A 21,029-nucleotide genomic window follows, 5' to 3' on the forward strand; every position below is an offset into this window, starting at 1 on the left:
GGGATAAAAGATTAAAACATGACATAATACAGTATTTTCTTAGACACATTTTAGCAGTGAGGATTAAACCTGGAGTCTCAAAAGATGTTTCTGCTCCTTGAGGAAAAAGAACATTCAGTTCACCCAATAAATGCTGCCAGGACACAGTAGTAACAAACAACAACAACAAAAAAGTAGGATTTACAAAATCCTATGATAAGGAAAGTTGTCTTAATCTTCATAGGTTTCTCTAACCTAAGCCCCCACCCAAGTCAGTCTTTCTATAACATCCACAGAATTATCCCTGGTTTACGTTACATTATTATGGAAATAAACAAATGAGCAAACAAACAAAAAAAATAGCAAGAACATCAAGAACTGTGTGCTAAATTAGAAAGGAAAAGTTACACCTTAGCATTACTAATCACTATAGCAGCATAGCCTTTGGTGATGTACTTGTGAATTTATGCCAACAGACAGCTTAGCTGGTATCAGCGAGGAAATGGTGTAAATACAAGGGCAAAAGATTCCAGAAGCTGCCAATATATAAGACTTGCCAAAATAGCTACGCCAGTTAAGACTGTGGCACAGGATTTAGCCAGAGAAAAGTAAATATCTGAGTTAATATAGTTTTAAAAAACGTACAGTTCTTTGTTGCGAGTTCCTGCTGTTCCTTCCATCCCCCAGGTGGGACACGCTAGCCACTCTAACTCCTGGAGTTTGTGGCAAGGCAACAAAGCATCTAACTACAGGGAACTGCAGATACCTTTCAAATGCTTTGTTTGCATTATAATAGACTGTATTAACATTCATCTCATCTGAAAGGTCATAACTTCTATCTGAGAAAAGCAAAACCGTGTTAAAGTGCTCTAACTTAAATGCTAGCAGTGGTCTGACAACAGGCACTGAGTCCTCCCAGTCCTTTGGGGGGTCCCTATATCCAGAGCACGTCCCCAGCCCCATGGCAGACCTGTGTTTCAAGGCACATTTGGGCTGGCGTTCCTTTGGTGTCCGCATCCTGACTGCCACAGACCAAAATTAAACTATCCCGTGGACCACTCTGCTCTCTGTCACCCAAGCTGTTGGCCTCCCCAGGACATGCTGCTACCAGTTTGTTTCTGGGATTTCTCTCCTGAGATATGTAGAATGCTCAAGCAGGGAGTTTACTGCAACATGTAAAATAAAAACTATGCATCTCTATGAAACTTTTCTTCAGGGTTCATTTGCTGGTACTTCAGCTGGTAAATTTACTTAAAAATTCTCTTAACATAAAATTCAGTATGTTTTCATTCACTATTCGCTGATATTTGAGAAAAGCAAAACAACAGCTAGGAAATGTTTAAAAAATAAAAGCGTACCAAGAATACTTATTTTATTTTTTACTCAGACAAAACCTTTGTTAAAAGTAGAAACAGCCTCCATGTGACAACTCTGTCTTTGCTAGAATGTAACAGCAAAGAATATGAAAGCCACCCACAGTTCATTAAAAATAAACCACAGCACATTACTTTGCAGTAATTAATCATAGCAACTTAATATTTTGATCTGTCATGGATACGTTTGGGTTCAAGTTCTAATTAACTTTTACAGTAACTTACATCAGAAAGGAAAGTCTATTTACAGCATGTGATGATGAATTGGTTGTTCTATAAATCTACAGATATTATTATAGAATTTTATTAAAATATTTAATTAAAAAATATTAATCCAGAGTGCTTCCAGCACTGTACTGTTACCTGTTTAACTTTTTCGGTTGTTTAAAAAAATCTGAAAATAGCTCACGGCATGTGAGCCATTGTATTTCTTTAGGCCCCATTTGAAAAATAAGATAAACCCTTTTGAAGACAAATGGCAAAGTTGTCTTTCCTTAATCAACACCAGCTATGCAGTGTTCAACTGACAAAGAAGAAATAGAAAATTATGTCCTGGCAATACACATATTGTGGAATCAGATAGCGAAGTTAATAGTCATGTAATACACTAGTCAGCTTAAAGTGACTTCGGCTTAAAGGCTCAGTACCACCGGATGAAAAGGCTGAAAGCACTCTTTGGAGAATACAGCAGAAGTGAAATTTAATCCCCTTTTGACAGTGCTGACAACAAACATCACTTCCCTAATGCCGTATTTTAAAGGTATTGACATTTTTTTTCTTTTTTCTGTATTCTCTGGAAAACTATGAGGAGACTTTTGCTTAAGACTATTCACTTTGAGTTTATGTAAACCAAAAGCTATGACTGAAGTAGAAGCACAGAAAAGTATTTATATTTTGTCAGTATTTTTGATCTATTTCTTTAACTTGAAATCTGTACATTATCTCTGGGCAAATGACTACCTTCTCTCCAAATTACCTATTTAAAAAAAATCATGGTTACTTCTCTCTCATTTGACTCACAGTTTTAGAACTTCGGAGGAGCTTAAACTAAGTAGTCTAACAAATAAGTTCTGCTTTTTTTTTCTTTTAAACTTTATCCCACACTTATACCAACATAGAAGTAAGTGAGCTTGAGATTAACTTTCAAACAAATTAGTTAAATTTCTGAATCTTGCTCATGCTACGCACTTATATCAACCTCTTGTCTGATCGTTCTTGTAGTACTGGATTTTAAAAAGCTTCATTAGTCACTCAGGTTTGAAAACTGAACTCATTTGACCAAACTTTTGCTATAAACACATAAAAATTTGCCCATATGCACATTTTACTCAAGTGCTGAAGCATTAAATACTAACTGAATTCAGGTATTCCAAAAGCATAATTCTTAGATGATACAAACAAAAGTTGTTTCAGAATACCAAGGAAACAAACTATATAGAATAATTCCAAGTCAGTTTTTAACACGTATATAAAACCTGCTGAAATCAGCACAAACCACACCTGAATAAAAATACGTCATTTTGAAATCACAATTAAAGTAACACATTGAAACATCACCAAACTTCCAGAGTCACGTTATTTTAGGGCGCACAAATTCACCTGGGGTAGTTAGGATAAAATTACATTCAACATGTTTCTTTTTCAAGTCATTAAAAACCTTTATGTCAAGCTCTAATAACTCAAGTGCCAACTTTCTGGGCACACACTACCAAGCTTTTCAGGCCTCCCTGAAGGCTAATAATTTGCTTAATAACAAAAGCTACAGTTTTCATAAAGCTACTTGCCCCAAGACCTGAGGCTTTAAGGTAATATCAAGTATCATAGAGCATGATGTAACACTAAGAACTAACAACACTCAATTCAGAAACACCATAACTGATTTACCTATAATGGATAATCAAATAGATTACAGATTTCTTTTATTTTATTGGTGGTACTGTACAGAATAATGTGAACTTGTACATAACATTTAGAATATCCTGTTAAAAAGACCTTTTGATGCAAATACGTTAAAATGTTTATATACCAGTAGATTTTCCAATCATTTGGAAAAGTGCTTCGTTTTCATTAGACAGTTTCTAGAGAATCTGAGTAAATTCCAAACTACTGCCATATTAGACTGTATAGTTATTATGTTTTTGAAATCTTACTTGATTTTGAAAAATGTATTTTAGATAGTCCATAGTATTTCATCACAAGTCATTTTGAGTACCAAATCTTTTCTACTTCTATTTTAAATTGATTATCAATTAGGTTCAAGTATAGGTCTTTAAATGAAGAAAAGCACTTAATACTTAAAATACTCTAATTGCCCATTTTTTGAAAAAGTTCATGGGAGCACAATTTTAGATTAGTGGGGATCAATGATGATACACCATAATAAAGAAAAATCAAATCTAATTACCAACTTCAACTACCACAAAACTAACAACTAACTTCAGTTTCCACTCTACACTTTCTAGGTTCTAAGTATCCCATATATCTCAGATGTCTCTCTCCATACCCTTCCACTCCCTCTGTCACATTATGTCTCTTGAAAACTGCAAGGCTAAGGGAATAAAGAGGCAATGTGAGAAAACTATATATAAATGTTTAATCATTACTGATGAATCTGCTGCTCAGCTTTTTGAAACATACTGATGAGAGAATGATGATAATTTTATTCTAACAAATTTTTAGCCAACCAATCATTTGAATTGCACATTCATCTCTTTTGACAGATAAATGATGAATTCTACGTCAGAAGTGAAATCTTTCTCTTAAGCTTCTTCCAATCAACAGGAAGACTGCAAATTGAGCCTTCACTGTTCTCATATGCCTCTGTTCGGCATATTCTCTTTAGTTATTATTATTAGATAGTTATACAAGATTTCTTATCATGAAATCAGTCTTTTATCTCTACTATTAAGGCTGCTACTGAGCACTTCAGCAAACTATATGTTCCAGTATATAGAATTATTTCAAAGCACAATATATCATAAACGCATTAGAGAATTAAGCAAGGCTTGTTACTATAAAGCCACTTTACTCAATAAATTAAGAGTAAAAAATAAAAATTTGCACGTGGTTTATTGTGGTTAAGAAGCGTTACATGAAATCAGAAACAAGTTGTGATCACCCAGAATGAGAAGGACATGGGTTAGTTCTTTCTAGACTGCTAGACTGCATAAAAGTAGAATAAGCTGTCCTTTAGGTGATTCTATACTGCAGCCTCCAAGCAAGCTTTTTTTGAGAAACAGACTCAACAGAGCTTTTTCTCTTTCTAAAATGAGTTTTCCAGCCCATTCGTGTCTTACATTACAAATTTCAGCTGTTGAAAACCCGTACGCTATTAGCAACCTTCACACATCCTACTTGGAATGGTTAAGCTCTTGTTCTTCCAAAAAAGCCCTTTTCCTGCTTATATCATCCTTGTTTACTGGTTGCGGGGAAAATCAGCTCATCTTTAAAATATCTAATCAGCCATACATGGAGACCAATACTTGTCCTGATAACAGCAGCTTAAGCGATGAAGCACGAGGTCTTGCTGCCTTTCCATTTGATATGTATAACTACAAATGTCAACACAAGTCATAAAATTAACCAACCTATTTTATGTCTTGTTTTATTGTATTCCTATTCCACAGTGACTTTCCAAAAGCAATAAACAAGTGATACAGCACATATATGATAGTACAATGGTTGCCCTGAAGATTTGCTTTTACCATTATCATCACTGTACTTAGTGCAGGATAAGTGGCTACTTTAATTTGCCTCTTCCCTTCCAAGACCATTGCTTTACATCAATTAAAATAAACAGGCACTATAATAAAAGGCACAAGGCACATTTTTTTCTGCATTTTTTTTTTTAATGGTGAAAGATAGACTATTACAAACAAACAAACAAAAAAAAAAAAACAAGAAAGAATTACTAATTATATATGCATCTCTTCTGGAATGTTATCTGGAAAGTGTTTCTCCCTTCATTGAAACACTGTGCATCATCTTTGCTGGAAGACTCTATTCTCACTTTTTTTCCCCTCACAAAAGCAGTAAGTTTATTCGAGCTATAATCTGTATGACTTTGCTAATAGCATTATCTCGGAAGAGATAAGCTGAATGCATTCTTTCTTTACATCTAGCTCTATTCAACGTATTTCATTCTTATCATGATGACTGTTTTCCTGATGAAATTTGAACAAAAAGATGCCTGAAGGTCCAGACAACAACGCATTGTTTATTCTATGGCAGATACAAATTAAGGAACACAGAAAGACACATCACTGTTTAGAATTATAGCATTACCTTAGAGACAGAAAAAAGACAGAATAACTTCAATACTGCTCCTGGTGCCTTAATGTTTAAGTAGTCCGACTAGGCCTAACAAAGGACTGCAGCCCTAGTAACACCTCCCTAGTGAAGATACCTAAAGACAGTGGGATTTCTTTAGTCAATAGCAAGAATTAGAGCTTAATGCCTTACATTAAGAAGGAGACTTTGTACTCTAGATATTGACTTATTTGCTGAAAGCTGGCAAATGAGATCATTTCTGAAAGTTAGACCTACCTAGAGTAAGGTTGCTAAAGATAAAAGAATACTTTTTTTTTTTTTTTTTTTTTTTTTTTTTAATGGCTCTCTTGTAATAATTCCCAGATATTTATCACCCCTTAACACAACTTCCATCTATCAGTTTTTGGGAGCAGAATTTTTATTTTTTATAATCTCTTTTAGAAAGCAGCTAAGCAAAGCATACTCATAATCAGCTACATCTTTTAGCTATACACTGTTAGAGAAAACAAATGTGGAATACCTGAAGACAATTTCATTTTTAGGAGAAAAAATTATTTAAAAATTATTACCTGTACTTGGCAGTTGAAGGGGGACACACCTATCTTTTCGGACACTGTTCTCAGGTACAGAAATGAGTTTTTTGGCAAGTACTGCAGAAATTGGTTGCACTAACAGTGTTGTGAGGTTCAGTCGATGATGTCTGTAGCTTCCATCTTAAATAACAAAAAGAAAACAGCAATTTAGTGAATTACAATTAAAGATTTCTACATAAGGCCTAAACAAAATAAAGTAACCCAAACATCTACAGTACAGCTCAAGAAATCTGGATTTAGATAATCAGCCACTATTTTGTTCTTACCTTACCGAAAAAAAATCCTTCGAGAACACATACAACAAAATTACATATAGACATTAAAATGTGTAGGGAATAGTTCCGCCAGAAAGAAACTTGTCAGAGTTCAAGCAGATATTAGATTGTGACTTAACAAAAAAATGAAATCAGTGTTTGGTTAAAGGAATCCATAAAAAACAGAATTACTGATCAGCAATAACTCAAATTCAAGTCTCAAATACAGTGGTACTGGGAAAAGGCAGGTGTTTAAACTGCCTGAAATCAAATCCAAGTATCTACCTGCATGAAATGATGCTGCTACATTGGAACAGGCTGCCCAGGGAAGTGGTGGAGTCACCATCCCTGGAAGTCTTCAAAAGACGCTTAGATGTAGAGCTTAGGGATATGGTTTAGTGGAGGGCTGTTAGCGTTAGGTTGGAGGTTGGACTCGATGACCTTGAGGTCTCTTCCAACCTAGAAAATTCTGTGAAAATTCTGTGATTCTACATATAAGGTTGTTTGTTTTGCTGCAGATTTGGAATATTACAGATGTTTAAATACTACAAAAGTTGTGCTACTTAGCAATACACTGTTTAAGGGGTGGGGTATCACACCAAAAAAGCTTCTGTGAGAACTCCGAAAAGAAACACACCACAGAGGACATGGGCTGATGATGTATGACAGCTTGATGAGATGTGCTTCCTTGCATATACCCAGAAGCCGGAACATCTGAATACACACCCTCCCCTTTAAAGAATACAGTCTGATCTATTTCATAAAAAGCATTGAAATTAATATTAATAAGCAGTTTAAAGAAAAACGTAAGGAGTACTTTCTCTTTGCCAGACATGTATTAGCTGTCATAAGAGTATTTTGTTTTTAGGAGATATGAGCTAAGCTATCTGCATCATGATCAGGACTTAAAAGTAAAAGATCCAAGACCAATCTCCCCAGTAAAACACAGTTCATACTGAAAAAAATTTGAGATTTCCAGAGCTACTAGTTAAAGCACAATCTTCCAGTCTTTTTTTAAGTAGTTATGGGCTTGGTCTGGTACCAAGGACAAAACAGTGTAGCTCAACTTCGCAAGGAAACCAACATATTGGAAGAACTTTGTGAGGTTCTCACTTGACCTTTCTCTGCTGGATGCCAGGCTCCTTGGAGAGCATAGTGCTTTCGGGATCAGTGAGCTCAGCAAATGCTTTGAGAATAATTTAAAATTGAGATTTTGTTTGTAATTAAAATTTTGTTTTATAGCAGTAAAATGATTTAAGCAGCAGACTTCCTTACTATGTGCAAATCTAACAATCCAACCATGCCAGGCCTAAAACTGGTATTAATTCAAGGAGGACTCTGGAGAACATGCTGGAATGTAGTTAGAAAAATATGCTAATCAATTCTTAAATTTATTTTGGGTGCACAAAAAAGGTAATCTTTAGAAAGTTTCTGACACAGAAAGTGAGGACTATACTCCTACTTTTCCAGTGACTCAGGTTGAGGTTTTCTTTGGACAAAACTGGAACAGGCTGCCCAGGGAAGTGGTGGAGTCACCATCCCTGGAAGTCTTCAAAAGACGCTTAGATGTAGAGCTTAGGGATATGGTTTAGTGGAGGGCTGTTAGCGTTAGGTTGGACTCGATGACCTTGAGGTCTCTTCCAACCTAGAAAATTCTGTGATTCTGTGATTCTGTGAAAATGGACAGTATTTCATCACTATCTGCTTATTAAAGTAACTCTGCCAGAATCTGATAAAACAAAAAGTTAATAAATAAAACTGTCTAAAAAGTTTACTTATAAAATTCATTACAGTAATTCCTTCTATGACCTGAAACACTGTTTTAATGATCTCTCCAAAAAATTTACAGAACAAAAAAGTAAAGTCTGACTGAACACTGAACCATAATTGTATATACCCACATCTTTGACTTTCTGCTGCATTAATAATAGAGCAGTATTAGTTTTGAAATATCTGAAGTGAATGGCTCATTAATTTTTCACCTTAAGCCTAATGGAAATTTGACAAACAGTTTTATGCTGGGAATAGAAACTTCAAGCAGGACTTCACAGAACACTATGAGAATAAATTATAGCGTAAAAGACAGAATAAAGTGCATTTGGTCAAATAAGATGGCTCTGTCATTCAATTGCCTGGAGTGAACAGTTCAATGCATTTCTGTGGAAGAGGTAATCTGCCATTTATGCATTCCCAGCATATCTTCTGCACTGCCCTTTGTCAACATTTGATAGTGTACAAACCACGACCAAAACAGAGACATAAAAACTGACACATCATAAGCATTTGAATCATTTATACATGCAATGTATAAACCCTCACACTGCTCTGTTGAGGTATTCAACAGTCAATAGGCTTCCACTGAATCTCACAAAGCTAGTCACAATGATCTCTTTATTCTTCCCTGCAAAATCAGTTTACGTATGGTTTATCTGTGGTTTATCTAACCACATGCCCAAACTGAAGGGACTGCGGAGTGCTTATTCCAGGGAGATGCCACCAGTTGATCAGTGGCTCTAGGTACTAAAACAGCATCACTATTGTCAATCGTAATTCTGCTGTGCAGCAGCTATTTTGCTGCACCTTCAGTGACAGCTGTTTGCAATGCTGTCCATGAGCAGTACTACTAATAGAGATATGACTCTCTCTTATCAAAAACAAACAAACAAACAAACAAAAACACACACACAAAAAAAAAACAAAAACACAAAAACAGCCCATCACACTTCCAATTAATACTGCTAGAAAAGGCTTGCACTGTCACATCGTTGACAGTGCAAGCAAAGATGGCTTTTCTTTTTTTTTTCTCCTGCTATTTTTGCACCTTGGTCTTCCAATGAATAGCTCCACAAAGTCCCACTTTCTCAGAAGGCAAGTCCCAATGACTTTCTGTATATTTTCCAATGGCATTAGTATGAGTATAGTCATACTTATACCAAATTGCAGGTTTGGGTTGAAGGATATTTTTAGAATTCAAATCCAGTCCAACCTTTTACACAAAAATGTTCCCATCTGCTACAGCTTGCAAACTCACTGAGTGCAGTAATAAGATTTTATTTTTTCCTTCTCCTTTCTAAATTCACTCTTAGAACATAGAAGGAAAAATAAACCATTTCTGGCTGCCCCTTCTTGCTGTAAATTGATATAGTGAGAATGATAATCCAGAAAAAAATGATGATGTTCTCCTCCAAGCACTTCGGTACAGAAAAATCTGGGAAAACTCAAATCTGCTCAGTGTTTGGATATCAAAAGTCACATATATTATTTTCTGTACGTAAAGTCAACTTTATAGCTCCTCCTCTATTTCTCTAAAGCAAAGAAAGTAATGTTTTATGGAAACTGGTATTCTGACTTATGTGTACAAAAAATGGCGCTGATCACCCTATGACACTGAAAGCAGAAATAAGAATGTTTTTTTTTTTTTTATTAATGGGCGGGAGGGTAGCTTAAGATCCGGAGGGTATCTTGTGAGATATAAGCTCAAAGTATCTGCATGGATGAGAAAAGTAACTGGTGAAGGAAAATGTTATCAAGATACAAGCACAACCTTGAGTAGACGTCTATGCAGTAGAAGTGGTAACAAGTATTTTCCTGTTATGTCTTTATCCGGTTCTCTGTGAATTATCCACCAGAACTACAATGTGAAAAACATCAATTTAAAAGTACATTGCTTCACTAGTCATTGGTATTAATATGCAGGAAGAGAAAAACATTTGCCTCTCTTCTGTAAAAAACATAAAATAAAAATCTTTGAAATTCCATAACCAGGGACTTTAACAGCAGCCACAACTCAGGACTTGCAAAGCAGCTTTACAGGCAATGAAGTATGAGATGATGAACTGTTCTGCCAATTACAACAGCATTGTGGCAGCTTGCATTTCATGATGCATGATTCTGTGATTCGCAAATGGACAAGCAACGCTTAAAACTATGTACAGATTTCAGATATGGATGAGAAAAAAGTTGGCATCTGTGAAAGGTATATGCACATACACTGAAAAGACAAAATGTAGGTGCACTCAGGATCAGCCAGAAAGAAAACAAGTTACTGAGAGTATTCAGAGAGCATCTGAAAAACATTTTAAAGTGTTTGTTCACGCTGGTGATGGACAAACAGGTTTGTTTAAAAACACTTGAAAGCTTTCACATTCTTATCATGTAAAAAGTTAAGGAATTTAAAAGAAAAATGTATGACACAACCTGAGATAAACTCCCAACAGTTAAAAAAACAATATATATATCAATACTTACAAAAAGAAAACAACATACAGATGTTACTTTACTTAAAGCATATGCACTGTATTCTGTTTACATAACATTTAATCAATGGAGTGGATGCTAATCTGGGTATATATTACCCAAGACTGTCTCCTTGAATAGATTTGTGTTGTCCTTAAAAATAAAACTACAAATTTTACAGCTGATATGAGAAGACAACATACCTTCAGAATCTACTATCATCTTTTCCCCTTCCTCTCAAGGACATGTGTGTAATCAATATAAAAGAAAAAAGCTACTCCCCTGTCTCTTTAAAAATCACTTTGTCTTAATGCCTACTTAACGTACTTTAAACGTACTGTCAGTCTTGTTTCTCGTTAAGATAAATGTGTTGCTTTTTGATTCCATTTATTTTGCAAAAGCAAAACTGCTTTGACACATTGACGCAAAACCATCTTATTACTCCCCATTCCCTTCTAAAAATATTTAATAAATATGGCAAGAATACAAAAAAAAACCAAAAACAAAACCAAAAACAAACAAACAAAAAAACCCAAACAAACACATTTTTTTAACAATGCTCTCATCACTTTGAATACCCCTTTCCACTTAGCTTGTTATAGTGGCTAATCATTAAAATGACAAGTAAGTGGCCAAAATATAGCAAAATTATATAACATTTCTTTTAAACCCACTGACATGGAAGTAATTTTTTTCCTTTCACACGTCCTGAAGTGGTGTCACCACTAAGTCTTGAAAAGGGAAGAACAATTCTTCCACATATTAAAAGCAGCTAAAGCATATTCTTATATCATAGTAACAACAGAAAACAGAAAGGGAGAATTACTGCATGTAAGTGTTAGTATCAGACATATACTTCTGCTTCTCATTATTTTAAAAAATCATTCTCTTAAGGTAAAACTTGCATATCTTCAAGTCCACGTTTGAAACGTACTTATTTGTTCCCAGAAAATATTTCCCAGGCTATTAACTATACTGTTACAACTATTCTTGAACTAGAATCTGTAAAGAAGCGTGTGTGTGTGTGTGTGTGTACGAGAGAACACAAATCAACAGTGGAAGCTTTTAAAACTGAAATGCAAAACATTTTGAATCTAAGTCCCAAACAAGTTATGGAATTTGTTACCAGTTTCACTGAAAAGAACACACTTTGGTCTGTGACTGAGAGATACTTGGGTACATCCCTTCTGTCCATATGGAACAGGTTGGCTACAACCCTGGCTCATGTTTACACCCTCAACTGTGGCTCTCCTACAGGTGAATCTGGCCTGCTCTTTTGGAACGGACACAGCAGACTTTGGATCCCTCATTCTGCTACTGCAAGGCTGGATCATTCCCTTAAGTACTTTTTGAAATCAAGAATTTTGAAAAAATCGAAGTATGCAATGGGTAAGGTACTATGTAAGTGGCATGAAACCCATTACGAACTTCATAGCATAGAATATAGTTTATAGAGATGCTGTTCTTGACCAGCAGTACCTTACATTCACTTCCATAATGCTGTGTACCCGCAAGGTAAGAAGTGTTTCTTTTAAAACAAATGTTATAATACCTTTTAGAACTGCCTTTTCTAACTGCATTGGCATATTCTAGCCAAACCTTACACAGTTTTTGATACTGGTTTCCTTTTCCTGTCTGACAGCAGTCCATAGTGAGAAAACCCGCAGTGACAATAATGAAGCAGCTCTGGTCTTCTGAGCGAGCAAGCAGCTTTCCTCTAGTTTACAGCTAGTTAGAGTACTTGGCAAGTAACAAGCCCTCTTGGGCTTTTCAAAAGACTGACAGAAATGCAATGATGAGAATAAGGAGTAACTGGTATCAGTCAGTGTACTTTACATTTGCCCAGAAGAATCCAGCATAACCAAAGCTTCCTCCAGGGATCCAGGTAGCCACTAAGTGAGTGCATTGACTTGGTAGTGGAACTGTGAAGTCACACTAACAGATAAGACACAAAGCACTTCCTATACGAATCATTTCACCACTTCAAGATGTAAGCAACTTCAGGATCTCTCAAGAGTTAATGGACTGACCCAATAGCTTGCTCCTTCATGAAATAAACCTTGTTCTTTTACACTGGTGATGGCCACTATAGAAGAAAAAAATACCAAACATGGAAATGAGATGCAGGTTTCCTTCTCTTCAGTGATGATCAGGACTACAAGTAGTGAAATAACTCCCTTGTTAAAGTGATGTTTGCATCAGCTAAAATATACAGCAGGTTACATATACTATCCTTAAAATGACTGCTCTGGCTAAAAACAAGCATGGAGTCTTGTTTACCCACAATAATAAGATTTATTATTATTAAAAATAATAAAAGGCCTGTAACGTTCTGCAAGGAATGGAATGGAAATAGGAAATCACTAAGAAAGCACTGAAAGTGACAGGTATAGCATACCAGCTACTTTGTTTATAGCATGCAGCTAACACTGCAATGATTCAGAATCGCCTGTTGTCTGTATATATTTGGTCAACAACATGAAGTAAAACTGTGTATGCTACCTGCAGTATAGCAGGTAGCTATGCTATGCTTCTCTTACAATAATATATATCTCTGATTTATTCGTCCATATTTGTTTGAAGCTATGAAAAGTCACATTTTGACTTTGTCGTGATGACATATGGTGTCATCAAGGGGTTCTGAAGTCTCCCCCTTTTCCCACAGCTTTTTAATCATTCTTCTCTTCGCACAGTAGTGCCATTAATTGTGCCAACATGATTGTTTCAGTGGCCATATTGCGAACCAGATCAACAAATTTTGTTGAAGCTCTTTAAAGCTAGATCAGTTCCCTAACCTGCATCACAGCAGTGCTCTCAGCAGATAAATCAGCTGAGAAAGAGGTAAACCAGGACTAGGAGGTGGCAGGAATTCCTCCAAAAGGTAAGTCTCCTAAAGCCTTGTACTGTCAAACCATAATTACACAGGATATCCTCATCCTCTGAACCACAGAAATGATGTTTCTTGACACAGAAACAGTAAGTTGTACATCAATTCAAAAGCTATTTACAGCTTTACAAATAACAACTAGACAAAACAAAACAAAAGAAAAACCACCATGTGGTTTCTAACTTTCTCAATTTTTTTCCCTTTAATTTCTAGTTTGACTTGTGAAGGAGCACCATGTCACCTTACATTTAATAAAATAGATCCTGATAATCCAATCCTCACACAGAAATAAAAGCTTTTGTTGTTGTGTTAGGGTCAGGTTTATAAGAGAACTGATAAATCTAACAAAACCATGTAATAGCTGAGTGATCAGAAATGAGATGTTAATCACAGATCAGATCCTACCAGACAGATGCTTCCATGCACAGAAATATGTCATCAGATTCAAAAGCAACAAGAACGTCTTTGTCAGAACAAGGACTAGTTTAAATACTGCATCTCAGGGCCCACACTGAATCAGCCTTTTGTGCATATTTTGTTTCTTTCCCACAAGGGTTTTATCAAATCAATGTGTCTGTCAATATGTAATAAAATGGGAGTTTACATATGCTTTGTTGACTAATACCTCCGTAGCGATTAGATTTTAGCAGGTATTTTGGAACATTTCTGGAGTGGTGTGTGAGGTATTTACATTTATTCTGTATGGCTATTCTGACTGAAAGTAACCATTCAGGCTGCATTCTGGCATTAAGGTACACAGCTGGGTTTAATTTTTTTCTCCTCTGTCTCCATACTGTGCTAATGAATGTCAGATCAGGATGGCCTACGTTGCTTTCTTTTCACATCCCGCATGGCTCTGTGGCCCCACCCGACCACATTTGTTTTTTATCAGCAAAATAGTTCTGAAGTTCTTCATTCGTAACTCTAGATACTTAGTTAGCATTTCAGTTGTGAGAAAAATAGTAAGACAAATCCCCTTACTTTCTCCTTTGACTGCCATCTGTTAGGCTTCTCCTCAGAGAAATTAGCGAGTTTCCATCCTGGCACTCTGAACTGCAAATATGCCATCATCTGCAAAACTTATGAAAATAATCCCCGACGGAAAAGATAATAGTCTCATATAAAATTACCAGAAAAGACTGAAACATAAACAGAGGGCACTGTACAGATCTTATACGAAGGCTCTTAGTGGTCCCTAAACAAAGAAAGGAGTCTGGACAATGGCAGAACCACAGAACAGCTGAGGCTGGAAGGGACCTGGGGAGATCACCGAGGCCAAGCAGAGCCACCCAGGGCAGGCTGCCCAGGACACCGCCCAGTCAGCTTTCAAACAACTCCAAACACAGAAACTGCAAACCTCTCTGGGCAACCTCTTTCAGCACTTGACCCTCCCCACCAATTAAGAAAAGTTTTCCAAACAAACAAAAACCAAACCTCTATCTGGATATATCTGATTCTAAAGGGCTTGCACCAAATTTAAAGAGAACTATCCTTAAATACAGAGAAGAGGAATCAACAATTTTAAAAAGACAGATTGGAATGGAAGTATTCCAAGTTCCGAATTCATTTTAAATTCATTAATCTTTCACTTGCAAGATTAGCTACAATGGATACATTTGCTCATGTACCAGTAATAAGTTGATTACAGTTACAGAAGGTAAAAATCCTGGCAAGTCAGGCACAAATGACAGTTTTCCAGAATGAAGATATAGATGTTCTCAAGACCCGTCATTAATCCAGTTTCTACTACAGAGTGAAAGGAAGAGCTATGCTCAGAAAATCCCAAAATTTTGAATCTATGGAAATCCTTGTTGCATGTATTGTTTTGTTTCTTGGATTACAGAACAGAGACAAACGAGCTATAATCTATTTACAGTGCTCCTAAGAGATGCAAATACTGGTATTTAATTTACTTAATAAGTTGCTTAAGTATTTGAAACATTGAATGTGTTCATGCTGACTACCGTAACTGCTGAATTCAGCTTCGGAAGCCTGTTACACATACCCAAGAGAACTGGATTTTACTGTGTGCACAAGATCACATTATATGTGAGTATTAATCCAAAACTTTGGATGAAGGAGTCCTTGGCCCTGTGTAATTCCTGAACCACCTCTTGCAAAAAGCTTTGCATCCTTACTAAGGTAACTTACACAACTGAGCTTGTGGAACACAAGATAAGCATGCAAAATGATTGAATTTGTTGCAATACCAGAGGTAAGAAGCTAGTTAATATTTAGGCTAAAACCCCTGTAATTCAAAGACAATTGGAGTTAGCAAGATCAAAAGGAAATAAGATCATCACAAAATAAAAATAAAAAAAAAAAATATATATATATATATATATACATAAAATGGGGCTATTCTTGAAAAAAAAAGTTTTGGTAAGATGGGTAGAGTAGCAGCATCATTTCAGAATATAATATTTAATCCTTGTTTTAAATTGTAAGGCAATGATAAATAGAAATTCTTACACATAGTTTTGAAGAATGCCAGTTGGTCTTATCTTTCAAAGTAAGTATTTAATAATTAAAATCAGCAATTACACAAATATAATGAAGATTATTTACTGTCAAAAATAGCTTTTAAAAGTATGTAGAAAATAAGAATATTGTAACCAGCCTGAATTATTACTTAAATCCAATTTAAATGGAAAGTATCCCTTTTGATCATCTAAATCATATTTTGAAATTTATACCAAAAGTCAGAGATCATTTGACATTTGCCTTCTCTGAATTACAGCAACTCCTTACTGATGACTATTATATTTCTGCATAAAATATATTTCCTACCCAATTTAAAGAAACCTTCACAGGTATAAAACAATACGTACCCAAATCTTATTTGCCATGCGACTTCCAGCTACAGTTTGTTTTTCCACAGCTGTAAATTACCTTCATTGTACACTTACCCTTTAGAAAAAAATACCTTTGTTTGTTTTTAAACTTTTTTTTTCCAGAGTTATCACACAGTCACTGCACTTTTTTTTTTTTTTTTTGGTAGTTTTTAACCTCCATTTCACTTAGTAGAAAACTTAGTTATGTATGAACTAATGTATTCATTCAGCAGTAATCTTTTAGTGGAATTTTGTGATCTCAGGTTCTTAAGAAATGAACAGTCTGAAAAAAAAATCTTTTCAATTCTTTATTGGATAAGTTAAAAGAAAATACTTGAGCTGCTTTGATACAAAAGGGAACTCCTAAGTTGGTGAACCCAAAGGTTACCAATCTCAATTGATTTAAATAAAAGAATGAAACCTCTATTTTCTCTTCCTCAAATTATTTCAAAGCTCTTTTTAATTTAGCTTCCAATGTGTGCTAATAAAATTAGCATAAATATATGTTATATATATACATATATAATATAAATATAATAATAAAAAATGGGGTAAATACTTTTCCTTGACTCTTCATGAGTGCTGTATTTGTGCCTTTAGCCTTGCACAGGATTTCTTCAATGGGAAAAAAAAACAACAACAGTATTACCCACATCACTCAACCATTAGTGTAAATCTAATTCAGCACTTATTTCAAAACGTCTGAAAATATAATCCTAATGTCGTCTCTATTCTGATTCTATTACTTTATTGTCACAATTCAGTTTCACGGATTTTTGCCTGAAGTTACAGTTGAATGAAGTCAGTAAGCTATTACTACAACTTTACAGTAGATAATAGATGCCCTTGACTCCCTCATATTCATAGGCAAAGGGACAAACACATATAGAAATACAGTAGAATGCAAGAAACCAAGGAATACAAATAGAAAAACACATCGGTTATTACAACACTATGGGTCAAAGCAGTAATTTGCACAAAAGGAATGTATCACAATTGTTAATGCCATGTTATTTCATATGTTGCTCAATACTGGTAGAAATAAACAGATGCTATAATTGAAAATTCTGTTGACACTATTCCATGAAAGTGACACTTGACATATTACGTGACTACCCCTAAAATACATAACATTGTTCTTTATTATTACAGGTACTGTATTTCATACACATGCTCAAGCTAGAATTTGCAGTTGTATAGTAAACTATTTTGTGTCAATAGGCTTGTAAGAAAGTTGCAATTTGTCCTCAAATATCTGTTTTCTGCTCAGAAAAAATATTTATAGCCACTCAGAGATCAAATATTATTTTTCCATGCACTCACTGCTAACAACATTTCATTCTCAAAAATATTATGCTGTATGAGAGCACTTAAGTCATTGAGTCAGAACTGACTGAACAGTTTAGTTCTCCGTCTCTGTTCATTATAAGGCCAAAATTCAAGTATTTCTTCACATGACTTCAGATTACCAATTCATAATTTCATCTTACTGCCTGTGGTTCAACTGCAGTAAACAAGTCTAATATTTAAGTAATAACAGAATAGAGGGCAAAAATACTCCTTTAGTCTGTAGATAGCTCTGAGTTTTTTACCGAGCCTTTACTTCATATATGACTTCTGCACAAACACCAATATAATAATTACATGGAAAAGATATTAAATACTGTGAAACAAGCAAAATTTACTAGGTGAAAAAGCACAATTACATTTTTACAACTATATTTTAACTAAAATTAATTTTTATTCAGTTTTGGCTAAATCTGGTGAAGCGATTCTAAGATTTGTTTGCCTCTAAAAATCAACTGAAGACATAGTCCAGAGAAGGCATTTGAAAAATGTTCCATTACTTTCTTGATAGTTGCAGAGATTTACTCACCCATCAGTGTTGAGTAAAGTGTCACAAATCTAGCTGCTGAGGAGGTGGCAAATGCATTTTAATTAAATAGATGTGTATATAAAAGACTGTGTTCTAGTTGATTTTAGAGGAAACAGAAATGAAAGAAATAAAGTTCATTAAAAAAATTGCCCCTTTATTTGATTCTGTTGTCATAAATCCAATCTTACTTATTGGTGGTAGTTGAAAAAGTGTCTCTGCCTCTTGAGAACTGTTAAAGGGCTGAGAGGAAACCCAGAAAAATTAAACCTGAAACAATCAATCACCCAAATTCTTTAACATATTAATATGAATTTGCTACAGGCTAATATTTAATTTCCTTACAGAATTATCTTGTATTTATAATCAGACAGAATAGGGCCTGTATCGATGATACTTCAAGTATCTATGAACCTATATAACTTAATCACAACATTAGATTTAGAGTTATGTATCCAAACCTGATTGTTTAAATAATAATTTTCTCATCAGAACTTATTGAACAGGATAAGACACTTAGATTAATAAAAATAAGGCCTTAGATTCATTGGGTTAATTCTATTCCCTTTAAAATCTGTTCAATAATTTTATCAGGCTGTAAGTGAGCTGATATTTCAAAGTCCGTCTGTTAACCACTAGCTTAAGTCCAAAGAAATAAAAGCAGCCAGAGACAAATCAATTTAAAATCCAATGAAAACTGGTATTTTTTTCTCTTGCTAGTTGGAGTATGCTTGCTGCTATGGGTTCCCTGCAACTCTGGCAACTTCATTTTAAAAGGAACTAATTTTCTTCTGTTCCTGTGCTGTTCTTAGTCAGCACAATACAAAGCTCTACAAACACACACATACAGGAGCTCAATTACTACTGTTTTTAACTATCTTTCACCTAACTTGAAGTCCTTCGTATTGTTGTGTGCTCTGTATTATGCATGTAATTGCATTTTTCAAAGCTGTAACTAAACATGTAATTTCTTGAGAATATACAGATCATGTCCAGGGCTGACTTTATGAAGTCATTCAATGTAGATCAAAAGCTTCTTAAAATCATCTTTACAGTTTCCTACAGGTTTTGGAAAAATGTTTCTTCTAAAGAAGTATTGCTTAGCCGTATAGGCAACTTAGAGCAACTCCTTAAAGATATGACTGATGTGTAAGAAATCCTTCACGGAAAGGACAAATTCTGTACTGAATCCTCCTTAGCCCATCTCTCAGACAAATACGCTGAGATACACACATTGCATCTTTTGCACAAACTGACATAAATCCTTTTGTTTTCTCTCAGGATAAACTCATTTTATTAAGGCCAGATAACTCAACATTTTCAACAATGGTCAGCTACACCTGAACTTGAGCTGGCATTCTAGGTTTGGATAGTTCTTCGGTTAAGAAAAGTAAATAGTCCATTGAATAATCAGGAGACTGAAATAATTCAGATGAATTTCTGAAACTCTGAGTGCCTCTTCAGAGCAACTTTTCTAAATCTAAACCCCTCATTAGCTTTAACATCATTCTGTGAAGTTCTATACCAAGGATACTTTCATCTGTAGTGCTTCCTGTCTATATACAATTTAGAAAGACATTTTTTGAAAGCTATTCCAGAGGTTTGACTGAGGTTGGCAGATGCAGCCAATGTATATGGAACACACCTGCAAGTAACTACTGGAAGGTATTTGTTTCAAATACAAAATACTAAGAGAATTCATTCAGAGATTCTGCACAAGTAACACTTAGGACCAAATGCATTTTGAAAATATATTATCAGCTTGACAGCACAATTATTTGGCTTGGAGTATGCAGGAAGTCAGTCTTGCAATGACAATTAGAGTTGCGCACTAACATTTCACAGAAATATTTCTGTTAAACAGTGCATATGTATCTTGAATAGGCAAGAAGAAATAAAGGACAACTACAGTGCTGATTATTTATGATGATATTAGACTTCTAACTGCTTCTAACTGCTCTGGCAATTCTTTACACATGCAGGTAGTTGTTGTTTTTTGTTTTTTTTAATAAGCATATCGCACGGTATTATGCCAAAGAGTTGGCTCTGAAAAAGTACAGACAGTTCTTCTGGGACAAGTATCTGATGTCAAAAAAGATAAAACATTCTGAGAGACATTCTTGTCAAATCATAGGCTGATAAAATGATTAATTACTTCAACTTAATAATTATTGATAATTCAGCCTAAAAATCATAGGTTTAATCAGACACTAATGTCATGTGATTAGAATAAAACATCTGACAGTTACCAACAAGGATCCCAAAAGACTGGCAACCTTTTCAGCAATAAGGGAGCTCAGTCTTCAACAAAACTCTGCATTTTAAAATCTAATTAAAATCTAATGCTAAGAATTAACATGCAGCTCATCTGCACTCAGTTATAAAGTAACTTCTGGAAGGTTTATGTAACTATTCTTAGGACACCCAGATAATGCAATCAGCTATACCAGGTAAGCTGGGGTTGGAAGGGACCTTAAGGATCACCTAAATCCAACCCCCCTGCTAGAGGCAGGGATGCCACCCACTAGCCCAGGTTGGCCAAGGCCCCATCCAGCCTGGCCTCCAGCACCTCCAGGGATGGGGCATCCACAGCTTCTCTGGGCAACCTGTTCCAGGGCCTCACTTCAATCCTTCCTTTCCAAGTAATACTGTCTAATGTCACATTACAACAACCGTATAATCCAAATGTATATTCACAGTCAAAGGACCAGATAATTTACCATTACAAACT

The 21,029-nt window shown here is 35.2% G+C and overlaps 1 protein-coding gene across 14 annotated transcripts in view; it reads right to left on the reverse strand.

The window, feature by feature from the left end:
• The window catches only part of NAALADL2 (N-acetylated alpha-linked acidic dipeptidase like 2), a 433,689-nt gene that overhangs the window by 110,215 nt on the left and 302,445 nt on the right, over window positions 1-21,029 (reverse strand). For all 14 annotated transcript variants that reach the window (XM_084529574.1, XM_084529579.1, XM_084529568.1 and 11 more), the window contains one exon: window positions 6,191-6,334. In XM_084529574.1, coding sequence (XP_084385700.1) covers window positions 6,191-6,334 — 144 coding nt within the window. The remainder of the gene's footprint in view (window positions 1-6,190; window positions 6,335-21,029) is intronic.

This window comes from Aythya ferina, assembly GCF_964211825.1.
Source record: "Aythya ferina genome assembly, chromosome: 9".
Classification (NCBI taxonomy): domain Eukaryota; kingdom Metazoa; phylum Chordata; class Aves; order Anseriformes; family Anatidae; genus Aythya; species Aythya ferina.